The sequence below is a fragment of the Mizuhopecten yessoensis genome, unplaced genomic scaffold (genome assembly GCF_002113885.1).
Source record: "Mizuhopecten yessoensis strain PY_sf001 unplaced genomic scaffold, ASM211388v2 scaffold6727, whole genome shotgun sequence".
Taxonomy (NCBI): Eukaryota; Metazoa; Mollusca; class Bivalvia; order Pectinida; family Pectinidae; genus Mizuhopecten; species Mizuhopecten yessoensis.
In genome coordinates, this window is record NW_018406694.1 from 239,863 (window position 1) to 253,028 (window position 13,166).

Consider the following 13,166-nt stretch of genomic DNA (forward strand, 5'->3'; position numbering starts at 1 on the left):
GCGCATGCTACATGTATGTTAGAATTTTTTCTTCTAAGATAATTTCACACACTTGTTTTAACACTAGCAATTGTAAACACAGGCCTCACACATATTGTATATCACGATCAACAACCTTCCCCCGACAAACACCAATGGCTTACGTAACGTCGACATGCACATAGTATGGTACCACACGTCCGCGGTATTTACACACCTGCCATAACACCTAGTGGTCAACACGGGGTTTTAAAATCCACCGGACTTTGATAAATCACCGTTACTTTCTGCCAAGGGAAATATCGGAATACATATGGTTAATCAATTATTAAAATCGGCCCTGTTCAGCGCATAATTGTTGATTACATACGCATGTACCATAAAAGTACGTCATAGAATTAACTAGAGCTTTCAATGAGCTTAGTAATGGGATGATGTTGATGCTGATCAAGTCCATTACTGCCAATCAGTTTTCTTTTTGGAATTTTCGCGTAAAGGGCCTGTTTCCAGTAATGTTAATTCTCCATAGGAGCCTGCCCCCGTATAATTTCTTATCTAGCTCAACTACTGTTTTTTTCTTTTCCGAAGAATAATTTTACACCTTTCCGACACCCAGATTTCATAATTTCAGTGAAAATGTATTTTTTTAAAGTTGTCAATTTCAGCATCAAAGACATAAGTTCGTAAATAAAAGGTTATCCTGAAATTGTAATTCGGAACATAGTATAAATTTCTTTTGATAAATATTTACAAAACATCGTGTTTATTCATAAAACATAAAAAAAATATTTCTCGGATGAAAATGCAAAACAATTGCAATTTTCTCCCGTTATATAGTTTTGGATGCAAATTTCCATCAGAAAATCGGATAGAGCTTTACTTGTTTCATATGTGTACCAAAAATCAGCTAATTCCATGTGGTGGAACGTTCTCATATCGCCGCCTGAATGTGGTTGTAAATTGAAAGAAAAGGGGAAATGAGTAACAACCTTGTCTGAAACCCTATTATATAGCTTATTATATACAAACTTTTATATTGAATATCAGAGCGGATATTTTCATGACAGTTTTATGATGTGTAACGACTAAATAAACAGTATCGATATAAAGATTTACACTGAGGACACCCTGATACATGAATACTGTTCTATCTCAAGTTGTCCTCTTCTGAATTTTCTGATCGTGTGGCCTTGTACATTTATCCGTATCTTCTTGTCTTTGTCTATACGTTTACGGAATCATTGACTCGACGCTAGCTATTCTTGTCTCACTTTCCTTGTTTTATTGTCCCATCTCCAAAGCGTTGTGGCTCTGTCAGGGTTGGGACCCTGACTTGTCTCACTTTCTTTGTGCCTGCCGACCACGCCACATCGAATAGATAGATTATCCATATGAAATACTTTATTTTGTTCTAAGTAATCAATCAATTCTGCGCTTCTTGGAGGTATTGAATGTGATTTATTATATTGTCTTGTTATTTTGTGTAATTAGTTGTTCGTTATTTATCACACATTTTCGCATAATTGTACCAAACTACTAAGTATTAGCTGTTTACAGCAATCATCGGTGGCTTGCTATTTTGTTACTTTATCGACGCTTCATAAACCAATCGTTATTGTTTCAAGATGGAGGGTAAATGTGTTGGAGAAGGGTGTCAAGTATACTTCAAGAAACGTAGTGGCAATAAGAACAGAAGTGCACGCAATGTAAATAGTCCACAATATAAATGGCTCCTAGATACGCTGGTGCAACAAGGATTGATGTCAGCAAAGGAACAAGCACTTATTTGCCAGAAGTGCTACATGAAGTATCTTCGGAACAAAAATCAGCCTGAACCTGAACCCGAGCAGAACCAGGAAATAGAGGAAGAAGACGACTCCCCGTCCCATATCCTGCCGTTGCTGACCCTTCATGATCTTTTGAATGGATCATCTTCACACAAAAAATGCTGTCTCTGTCTTGTTACCTTTGCAAGAAATGGAACAAAATCATCAGTCTTACCAAAACGTGCAAGACATCACCTGATCTATTCACACAAACTGTGGTGTCCCACCTCATCCCGCGTCTGCTCCATTCACCTTATTGGTAACGACTTAGATCCGTCTACAGAGGTTGTCCTTGATGGTAGAGGTTCCTTGGAATCTCAGTTACCATCAAAATCGTCCGAAATCATTAATGACCTCCTAGAGGTGTCGCACGTCCTTTCACAGAACCAGTCTGCGTTTACAATAAGCTTTTCTTCTCTTGATGACTCGGCATGCATGGCCTGGACAGGTTGGTCCAAAGATCAGTTCCTCGAAATCCACTCGCACTGTTCCCCATATCTTTCATCTGGTATATATACCAAGACTACACACGATGCTCTATTACTGTTCTGGGTAAAACTGAAAACCGACATTTCCTGGAGTCAGTGTTCTTCTCTTTTTGGAATTTCCAAGTCAAGTGTGTCCAAAACTTTCCACTCCATAGTACAGGCATTAGACACATCGATAGTCCCACAATTTCTAGGTCCGGATCACTTGACAAGAGAACAGTTGCTCGGGCACAATACTGTCTTTTCAGAAGCATTTTTTGGAGATAAAGCCACTGCCATATTAGATGGCACCTATATTTATATCCAGAAAAGCTCCGACCACAAGCTCCAGAGAATGTCCTACTGTGGCCAGAAGAAGAGAAACTATCTCAAATTCATGAGCATCGCCTTACCAGATGGCTACATTCTGGACACAGTAGGACCATTCACTGGCAGCGAAAATGATGCTACAATTACAAAAAAAGTCATGGACAAGCTAGTTACTTGGCTACAACCAGACGACAACGTTGTCGTTGACCGAGGTTTTAGAGATGTCCTACCAGTTCTCGAAGCCTCTGGCCTCAATGCTAGCATGCCGTCATACCTGAAACCCGGTCAAAGTCAACATTCTGACGTCCAAGCAAATCTTGACAGAACTATCACCAAATCGAGGTGGATTGTGGAATCCTATCATGGTCGTCTGAAACACTGGACGTTCTTCCGAACGCAATTGGTGTCTAACAGCTTTATCAATGTCATCGAGGCTTTGCTTCGAACCGTCACAGCCTGTCTGAATGGTATTAGAGGACCGATCTACCAGAGATCTCCAGAGAGAGATGCCAAAGATAGGCTAATGGCTGAACGTATGAAGGACCGTTTGACAACACCGAATGGTTTAGCTCAGAGAGTCAAGACAGATCCGGATCTATCTAGACGGGCAAGGTCCGAGTTTGTCAAGATGGATGCATCTTCCGTACTGTTTCCCCGTCTCGATCTTGATTACTTGAGAACCATTACGTGTGGAACGTATCAGATATCTCTGGCTCCTGGTTACATCGCCGAACATTTAAGTGATGACGGAGACTATGAGGTGTGGCTTTACCAGCACTCCCCAGACCTTCTCCGATGTCAAATACATTCTCGACACAAAAGCCAAACGAAATATAACGTTTGGATACGGTTCACCGTTTCACCCGATGTTGAGGCCCCAATAAAGGACTACTACTGCCAGTGCCCAGTTGGAGAGAGAACGATGGGAATGTGTGCGCACATCTCCAGTATCTTGTACTACCTTGGGTATTACAGGACGCTGGAAAACCCTCGACCATTACAACCACAGGTAAAGAAATTCCGACAAAACTTGAAATAGTTTTCCATGCGGCAACGGAGTGCATATGTCGAAAGTATGTTTGGGGCTCGATATGAAAGATCCCCGTTACCATGTGACTAACCAAACTTATAAATATAGGTATTATACAATCGCCCGTAGCTATGAACACTCCCGTAAATGCGAAAACCAACCAAAATCATAAGGAACACGTTTTGTTTGTTGTTCTGTCTATTTGTCAGCCAATGTCTTCAACCACGGGGACTTGTGAAGTAGCCATCTTGGATTTTTTTTATGAAAAAGTGTTTCTCTCACTTTTTTTCATATCTGTGTACATATTCTCAACATACCGAGCAAATACTCTCGTTTTTTTGTTAATTATCTAAAGAAAGTCGAAAATCGGCAATTCAACCATAGGCTAATTCAACCCAACATTTGAAAATGTTCCACCACTTACATTTTGATGATTTTTCCTCTCATCAATAGCATATTACGTACTGTTTAATAGGATAAAAATTGGTTTGCATCCAACGCCCATAAAAGGGTGTATTCTCTAAAAAACACAGTTTTTGTGTCTAAAATGTTATCATCGAAAATGGCATTTTTGAGATTGTTTCTTCCATAAAACAGCCAAATGGCGCGATGGAAACATGATTTTTTGTCACAATCATGCCATGAATGTATTCTTTACGGTGACCATCATTTGATTAGATTTTCATTAATATTTTACATAACATGCACATTTTATCAACACTTAGACAGCTTCTGAAAGGTACAACTTTGAGGAGCCATAAAAAACAAACCAAGTGACCTAAATCTTTATACTTTATAGATTTGTGACCACAACGGCATGGGCAATGCACCACCAACAGGAAATTTGAATCAGAGAAGGGGCCATTTTGGAAACCGGCCCTTTCGTTAAAGAGATTGGCCGCGAAGATAATGTGTAATCAAACATCTTATTGTTTCTTCTTGGGAATATTTAACGGATGAAATCAAAGAAAGATGGATTGGATAAGCGTGCTTACCGAATATATTTTTCCCCAGCTCTGTAGATTCTCGCCTAAATTAACAACATAACACATTCCTTCTAATATGCACTCTAGTGTCATCGAAACACTTAATGATACCCCCATAAACCCCAATAAATAGTCATCACAACAATGCTTCCAACATTAAATTCACAACACCAATCAGAACAGCCATCATATTTTTCCAGTCATTATAAAAAACAAGATATGGAGGAATTGTTACATACGTTCAAAATTTGAACCGAAATATGGCTTGACAATCCAATATATCCACATCAATATTTTCCAGCCACACGTATAGTGTAGAGCTTACAGGAAAGTACACCAAGGACAAAGTGACGAAGGTGCACTCCTAGCAACAACTAGGGAGAAAAAGAGACAATGGATAAACATGGGCAAACATCCTGCACGTTACATTTGCTGGCTGCATAGTCATGACTCTGTGATCACCCAATCCAAGTCTCGAGACTTCTCGGACGGGGAATTGTGAAACAGTTAAGAAATTGGGGGGGGNATGCTGTATAACCCATGGACCCGCTAACTAGCTCAACACATACTGTGTTGATTCGCTTAGATTTCAATGAGAAGTTTAAATTAGTTCAGATGATATCTCATTATTTGTGGTATTAACAAGTTAACTGGGATATCGCAAATGGACTGAACAGACCGTTCTGGCTTGATTAACTGCTTCCGTCAAGTAATGTATCTTCCAATCACAGGGGCACGTTACAAATGTTTTTTCCCATAGGATCTGCCGCCTTCATTTGAAACTCGTTTTGATTGTATGAATATATAATCTCTGTATGGAAATATTGCTAATATGTAAGCTTTGCAAAGGTTATGATTTCCACCTTTGCAGGTTTTTTGTTTTCATATTTTCAATTTCAAACGCTCAATTTCCGCACAACTTTAATTCTGTCAAATGCATCGCAATATCATATTTTTATGGAACACTTCTTTTGAACAGGACTTAAACAAATATTTCATAATCGCGTCAATGGTAATATTAATGCTATTGGTTGACTTCATGGTATCATTTACCTTACATAATGAAAGCCTGATTAATTCTGTTAAACTTGGCAACAGGCTATACCTACTATCTTAACTGTATAGCTATATACGTTAATGTATTTACTAAATGACTCGTTACTGATAATTGTTTTTAATATCCAAGACTTCACAGGTGTTTTCTTTTTTTTTCTTGTTAAAAAAGGAAAAGACAAAACTGTCTCACTCCATTCACAAAGTTATCTCCATTTTTACCAATTTCTGAATCCCCCCCCCCCCTCAATCCTTCACATGTGTGTCTCCCGTCTTAGCCGGGAAAGATGAGCTTGTCACCCCCTAGGGGGAGATAGCCTCGTGCCGATTAAAACGTGTTCAATTGTGACGTCATTAAAATGTGTCGCCGGTAATTGTGATGTCAACAAAAGTGAATGACGATATTCATACTCCACATGTGTTTTTGTTTACAAACTAGACTACTATCGGTACAGTTGTGACTGACATATTAGAATGGGAGAAATAATAACCATCCCCTACCTTGTGGGTGTAACAGGGAAATCTCTAACCCTTGGGGTGATGTTTTTGGTTGTCTAACCCTCGGGTAAGACAACCAAAAAACAACACCCCTCGGGTTGGATATTTCTCTGTCACCCTTAAGGTAGGGAAAGATTCTATAAGTCACCTCCTAGGGTAAGATTCTTCTTCTTCAATTCCCTCGAACAAAACAATGCTATGACGTCACGGGAACAATGGTGATGGGGCGGTGAATTTGATTCACCGTTACACATTTTGGAGGTTACAAATTGAGGGAGAAAATTATCCATCAGTCCTTTGTAATGCAGATCGATAAATCTTAATCCTTGAGATAAGAATTTTGAAGTTTAGGAATCGACATATCCTCGCGCTTACAACAAAAGATATTACTACCGGATTGAGATTTACCTGTCTATATCACACAGGGGTGATAGATTCAACTTTTATATTCCGTATTTTATTTATCTCCTAAATGGCAAAATGATTCGAGGGAAAATATACAAAAACATCCAAGATTTAAGAAACTGACAAATACTTCACTTTGAAGGGGGTAACTTTGCATTGTTTGACGAACATATAACTCTGCTTCATTGACCCTTTAACGTAATTGTGAAATGTAAGAATGCAACGTTTGTTGCCAAATCCCAAATGCGCATGTCAACTTTCTTGCCGTCACAATATTTTCGATGTCATTTCGTAGTGTGACGTCACTCTATTTGACTGGAGTATTTTGAGATTTGTTCAGGCTGGATTGCTTGCTTTAGTTTTTGAACTGTCCGCCAGGGATTTATTCGAAAGTACAAATACATGTTTAGCTTCAAAATGCACAGCCCAGTGAAGGGAAATTGCAGTATAATTTGTGTCTTTTGAGTTCTTGTGTGTTTCAATAAAAGGCATAAACGTGCTAAATAGGTGAAATTAAATTAACGAGTTATCACTCTTTCCAATGTTTTAAAGTCGTATATATTATAAAATTCTTCGATGATAATTATTTATTATTTTCATCATTTCTTTGTAAATTGTACAATAAAAAACGAAGGACCAAACCACTCTAACATCACATTTTAATATTTTCTGAAGTTGTACCGCTGATCACAATATCATAGTAACAATATAAATATAAACATGGTAAAATCTCATGATGAATAAAGCTAGTTGATAGTGTTTTTTTATTTCTAAGCCTCACTTTCGTGTAAAATGTGTAATTATGGGAAGGAATGTATCGGGTGCCAATATTTCTGACTCAGGTTCTCTCGTATTTCACCGTGGTATTGATCTTCAAGTAGATTGATTTAAGATGCATTTATCTTTGACATCAATATGGACATCTTGAGATTGTTGTTGATTGGCATTTTGTACGACTGTAAGAATCTCTTTCCTTCAAAACTCACACAGTTCCGATTCCTGATGAAATATCAAGAGTCATTATTGGAACAACATTACATACAGTGAATGTATGATTAAACGACTAGAATATCCTTATAACTTTTACATTTTATCATATGTTGTCCGTTGATTGTCTGTCTCGTTGATACATCAACAACATCACAAGTCTTTATCCGGCGTCACAGAAAGCACGACCGTGATTTTAATTCTGTTCAGTAAACGAGTGTTATCCGCGACGTTTGCCAAACCAAAGTGTGGTATTACTTTTATTGTGGGTCTGCAATTGGTCTAACTACATGCACTGAAAAAGACTTATTGACATCGCTATTAATGTTCAGTTTGTTCCCTGAAAACTTTGTAAACAGCAATAGCTAGTAAACAAAACTACACCGAGGACGGAATAATGACGTCACATTTATCTGAAACCTATTCTTGTTTCAATTCGTCGAGTTGATCATTGGATAAATATTCAAAAGGACTTCACTGGTAAAAGAACATTTTTGTTATGAGTATAACATGTGCTTCTCGGAACATTGTATTACAGGGTCTAAACACACGCTGTATCTCTTGTACGATACGTGTATATTAAGGGTTTATTCCGACTGTTTGCTGCTTGATAATAAATATGATGTGTCGTAGCACAATCCATATATACCACCCAAATCCTACAATAACTGGAAGATTCCCGGTATAGCTAGCCATTTTACATGTACAAAACTGTCTTCCAGTACCAAAGTAAACTATTGTCTTCCTATAAGAATCCATGGTTATAAAGAAAACCATTAATAACATAAATATCACACGTACCGCTAAGCCCTATTAAGGCGTACGGTGATTTGTTTAAAAAAAAAAAGACGAAGTCTTATCCAAACAAAAGTATTTCCTCATTTAAATCACTCTGATACTTCACAGGACATGCTCGAAACATCATTGCGTTTAAAGTACCCATTATACTTGCATTTGTTAAAGAGAATCATATTTTGACATTTGGTAGATGATAAAATACCCATCCTTTATTTCACCTCTAAAAGGAAAAGTAATAAGTGCCAATGTGTCATTATTCGGTATCTTGTTGGTCGAGAGCTTTTGTAAATAGGCCTTTACATACTGTATAACAGTAACTAACCCTTCCTTTTACTTGCACTCGGTAGGGGACATAATGTTAGGCAGGGCTAACGAAGGGGCTGTGCTCTCCCGGTTGAGGAGTGACGAAAGTTCCGAGTTAAGTGTACCCTTCGAACTTGCGGGCTTTGGACTAGAGGCCAGAGCGGTGATTCTCTCTATAGAGGCCGCGTGGGGGGACTTACTCCGATTGAAAAGCGAAAGTGCTTGCCCTGACCTATGATGGTTGTGGGGCTGATGATGGTGTGCAGCACGTGCTGATGTTCTAGGCTTAGGAACCTCCAGACCTCTGTGTGTAGCACCATGTGCTGTAGTCACCACATGCTTGACGTCTTTGTTTCCACCACAAGGCGAGTAATCTAGATGTATTAGTTTCTTGTTATTTACTATTTTAACTTCTGTTCGTCTAATATAGACGTTATTTTGTCCATTGCACATTTGATGAGTGACGTTATCCGGATGATGTTGCGCCCTCTGAAAGCGGGGTTTATTGCCCTTCATATTCACTGTAAGGTCTGTATTGCATCGCTTGATTAGACGACGTACTAACACATCAGCCGTCTCGGCATTTCCTTTTTCTGCTGACGGTAATGGATCCTCCCATAAATATTGCTTCACCCGGCTAAGATGGCGTCTTGGAGGCATCATATGAGGTCGGTAATTGGAACGTTTGTTGACGGTGCTGTGCGAGTCTATACCATCAGCGGTTCCACAGTTGTCACTCCCTATGTCCTCACTATGTAAGTCTGGGGAAGGAGACAGGTCATGGGAAACACCAGCACCCCGCACTATCACCTTCCCAGGAACAATTGGTAGGTAGGTCGTCTCGCGTCGTATGGGCAGTGGGGACTTACAAAAAGATAGTTTCGTCTGTTCCGTCCTTGTTACGTCAATTGCCTCCCTTTCAAATGCTACAACACAGGAATATAACTCGATGAGAGAAAACTGCATTTAATAAAAAAAAAAAAATGTTTTGAATACAAAACCAATTAAAATGTTATTACTTCAACACACAACAATGACTAAAATACAGAGGACGCAAACATTACTTACAAATGTACAGTAACCATGAAATATTGAAGAACGAATATCGACGTGGGAACACAATCTAACACTCTCAATGGGAGATATAGAAAAGGACAAAGTTTTTATTTTATTTTGCTATATAAATGTAATATAAACAACTTTGACTTTATGTGAGAGATCCCCACACAATTGTGTCTATAAATCTTCATCTGTATGTTTATTGTTCGTGTAAAGCAACCTTTCCAGGTAACGTTGTAAGTTCACATGACCTATCATAAACCTCTCTTAATGAATAACAACGGAAAACAGAGAAAACCACCACACACGTTCTAATCCTCTGACCTTGCAATGTGCGTGCTGAAAATCCACGCTTTACGGCGGATTAAGTCCTACAAAAACTCATTAACCGAGGAAATCACCCCGCACGTCATTATAGCATAGCAGTGGAACGTTCGTGCTGGGAATTTATTCACTTGTGATGGATAAGCAGGTGTTAGCACGTTATATTCAACTGCCTCTTGTTGTATTTACAGTGTTCTCTTATGTCAATAGTGTACACACGCTATGATGGTCCCTGATGAAAGAAGAGTCATTATCATCCTCACCCCGTTCACCGCGGTCACCACTACCACGCACGACACCCTACCTTGTAACGCCTGGCAATGACCCGGTTACTATAAGTATCGTTTCCTCAGTAACACATGAACCTAGCCATCACCACAAATCCCATCGTTAGATAAACTGACGTTAGCAATAAATAATCAAACGCCAATTGACAAGTCAGCTTTACGACTGTGTATAACGTATTGCTGTGTGATAACTTTCTTACAGTAGTGATTCGTAACGAAACATAAAATAAGATAATGTTACTCCGATGATTTCGTAAGCACCAATGGCAATATTTTATTTATGGAATTCTTACATAATACAGCAGTGCTTGTTCCATCAAGCTTACATAACTTGACATGTTTAGTGCCAGATCGATGCTATCGTTGTGAGGGCAAGTATCCTCAAATGAGTTTATCTCAACAAAGATTGTTTGATATGACACTACTGGATGGCGGCGTTGGGAGAGTTTGTGTAAACGAATGCGTTGCATTTCAACGCCATTGTTCTTATTTATATCAGGTTTATGGTTAGGTCCTTTGTTATCGACCTCTTCTGTATCAAATATGAAAAATGGCGAATGTTTACGTATTGAGCATGAAGAATCAAACCATTTTTTTTAACTTAAAATCAACCCGACAGGAATGCATATAAACTGATGCGTAAATGGTAAATGCATATTATTAGACAATGACAGCGATGTAACATCGCTTTTCATATGTTAATAACCACGTATTACACGTTATGGAAATAAATTAAGCGCATGCATTCATTCCCCTCCCCCCCCCCCCCCCCCCCCCCCAAAACCACACATGAACAATATTCCTCCCAAAATTCTTCTTTGCAGAGATAAAATAAGGAGACCTTTTATGACTGAATGCTTTGTTTAGTGATCTCATTTAATAGTTATTGAAGTAGTCAAGTACATGTCCATGCTGTAGAATAGATGTAACGATCATATGACTCGGGATTCTAAAATGATCAATTTAAAGATAATTTGAATAATGACTTTCAATTACATCGATAGGAAAAAAAGACAAAAAACAAAGACTCGAAGAAAAAATATATATGAAACAAGAGGCCCATTAGGACTGTATCGCTCACCTGTTCATATCTGTGTTCTTAAAAGTGGGTCGACCTATTTTATTTAATTTTACATTGATACATTCCTTTATTCCAATAAGCAACAACACATTCATCATTATACTAGATCTTGTTGATCTTCAAACGAACTCATTTGACGTATTATAAATAAATGTCAAGTTGAAAATTGGTAAAGTTCATTTATATGAAGAGATATTTAAAGCGACCTTGGTACATTCGCACCTAGTTCCCCAAAACTCATGACCATGGGTTTGTGTAATTTGAAGTATTTTTTTCTAAAATCTTTCAACACACCACAGCAGTGTTCAAAGTTCGCTTACCCATGCATCATGGCTCTGGACCTTGTATTGAAAACAACATATATTTAATGCTACCACTTTGAGGGTACTACACTTGCAAGGTACCTTCTGACCGAATAAAATTGCTATGGGCCCATTCGTTTAAAGCATTAAGAAGAAGTTGATGCCGATCGGACGCTGTGCCACGGTAAAACCTATGTATGCTATTTGGGCCAGGTGAGCTAAAACGATAAAACGTGCTTATTCCTAAAACATACGGTGTAAAAATTAAGAATTGTTTCTTCTAATATTTTAGTTAAAAAAATAACCTCATTAGAGAAACAGGAACAATTTCTTAGCAGTCCTTACTTTTCGTCTGATCATTTTCATCGTTTTCCATGTCTGTTATTTTCACGTCGTCGACTTTCTCTACCCGAGTATGTTTTTTCTTGGCCATGTAGTTGACAGCACCGAACCTCTGAGTGTTAGTTGTCTGGCTGTCCTCGCTACCGGCAGAGTTACGACGAGCTTTGATTCTCTGTGACACAAACAAAACGTTGGGTATAGTAATCGATGATATTCCATTGTATAACTTGCAAATTTATGAAGCTAGCCTACATTTTTTGTTTATAACGAGAACTTTATAACCGTAATGTCTATAGTAAACAGAACATTTCTAAATTAAAAACTATAATCTTGATACATCTTGATATTGCTTCTGCAAAGGAAACTCTCACGGTCAGTTTACCCTATTCACAACTAGTTTATGGTGTCGAGCGGGTGTAAGTTTCGTTAGACCGACATTAAAATGACAATACGAAAATTTAATACATGTATATTTTTTTGTTTTACATTTGTAGGTGATTAAAATACCTGTAGTTTTCTTAGTTCCCTTTGTCGATACAGATTAAAGACCTATACATAAAGTAGGATTGTTGGCAGAAGACATACACCAGCCCTTCGCTACACTCAAATTTTCATGTTAGAAACATGTACTTGAATTTATTGAATGTACATGTATTAAAATAGTATCTGAAAGCAGTTAATTTTTACCTGAAAGACTAGAGATACTTTTTTGTGACCAAACATTGGTGAATCCATCGCAGACACTTTTCCCTTCACACGCATGTCTGCCATATACCGAACCAACTTCCGGTGAAGGATATGATACATTGCTAAGGCAGGACTAGGGATGTTTCCGATAACGAATCGGATCACCTCTGACAGTCGAAACCCTTGTGATTCTGTCATGTGTTTCATGATGTTGTCATCTAGTTCGTCGTTCCGTAGTTTGTTCGGACAAGGTGCTCGTTCCATCGCAATACCCTTTCCTATTAGTAAGATAAGAAAACAGTATATCTTTACAGTAATGTATTCTGTTTATGCAGAGACGTATATGGCTTTATACGTCTCTGGTTTATGAAAGAGTCGCCCTGCATTTGTAAAGTCTCAAATGAACTCAAAATGGAAGAAAA

The 13,166-nt window shown here is 38.3% G+C and overlaps 1 protein-coding gene across 1 annotated transcript in view; it reads right to left on the reverse strand.

Moving 5' to 3' along the window:
- Positions 1–7,246: 7,246 nt before the first annotated feature.
- LOC110452572 (hormonally up-regulated neu tumor-associated kinase-like) overlaps positions 7,247–13,166 on the reverse strand; it is a 39,224-nt gene continuing 33,304 nt past the window's right edge. The window contains exons 7-9 of the mRNA XM_021501182.1: positions 12,745–13,022; positions 12,061–12,229; positions 7,247–9,588 (exon numbers count right to left, since the gene is read on the reverse strand). Of these exons, the coding sequence (XP_021356857.1) occupies positions 8,690–9,588; positions 12,061–12,229; positions 12,745–13,022 (1,346 nt within the window). The 3' untranslated portion in view covers positions 7,247–8,689. The remainder of the gene's footprint in view (positions 9,589–12,060; positions 12,230–12,744; positions 13,023–13,166) is intronic.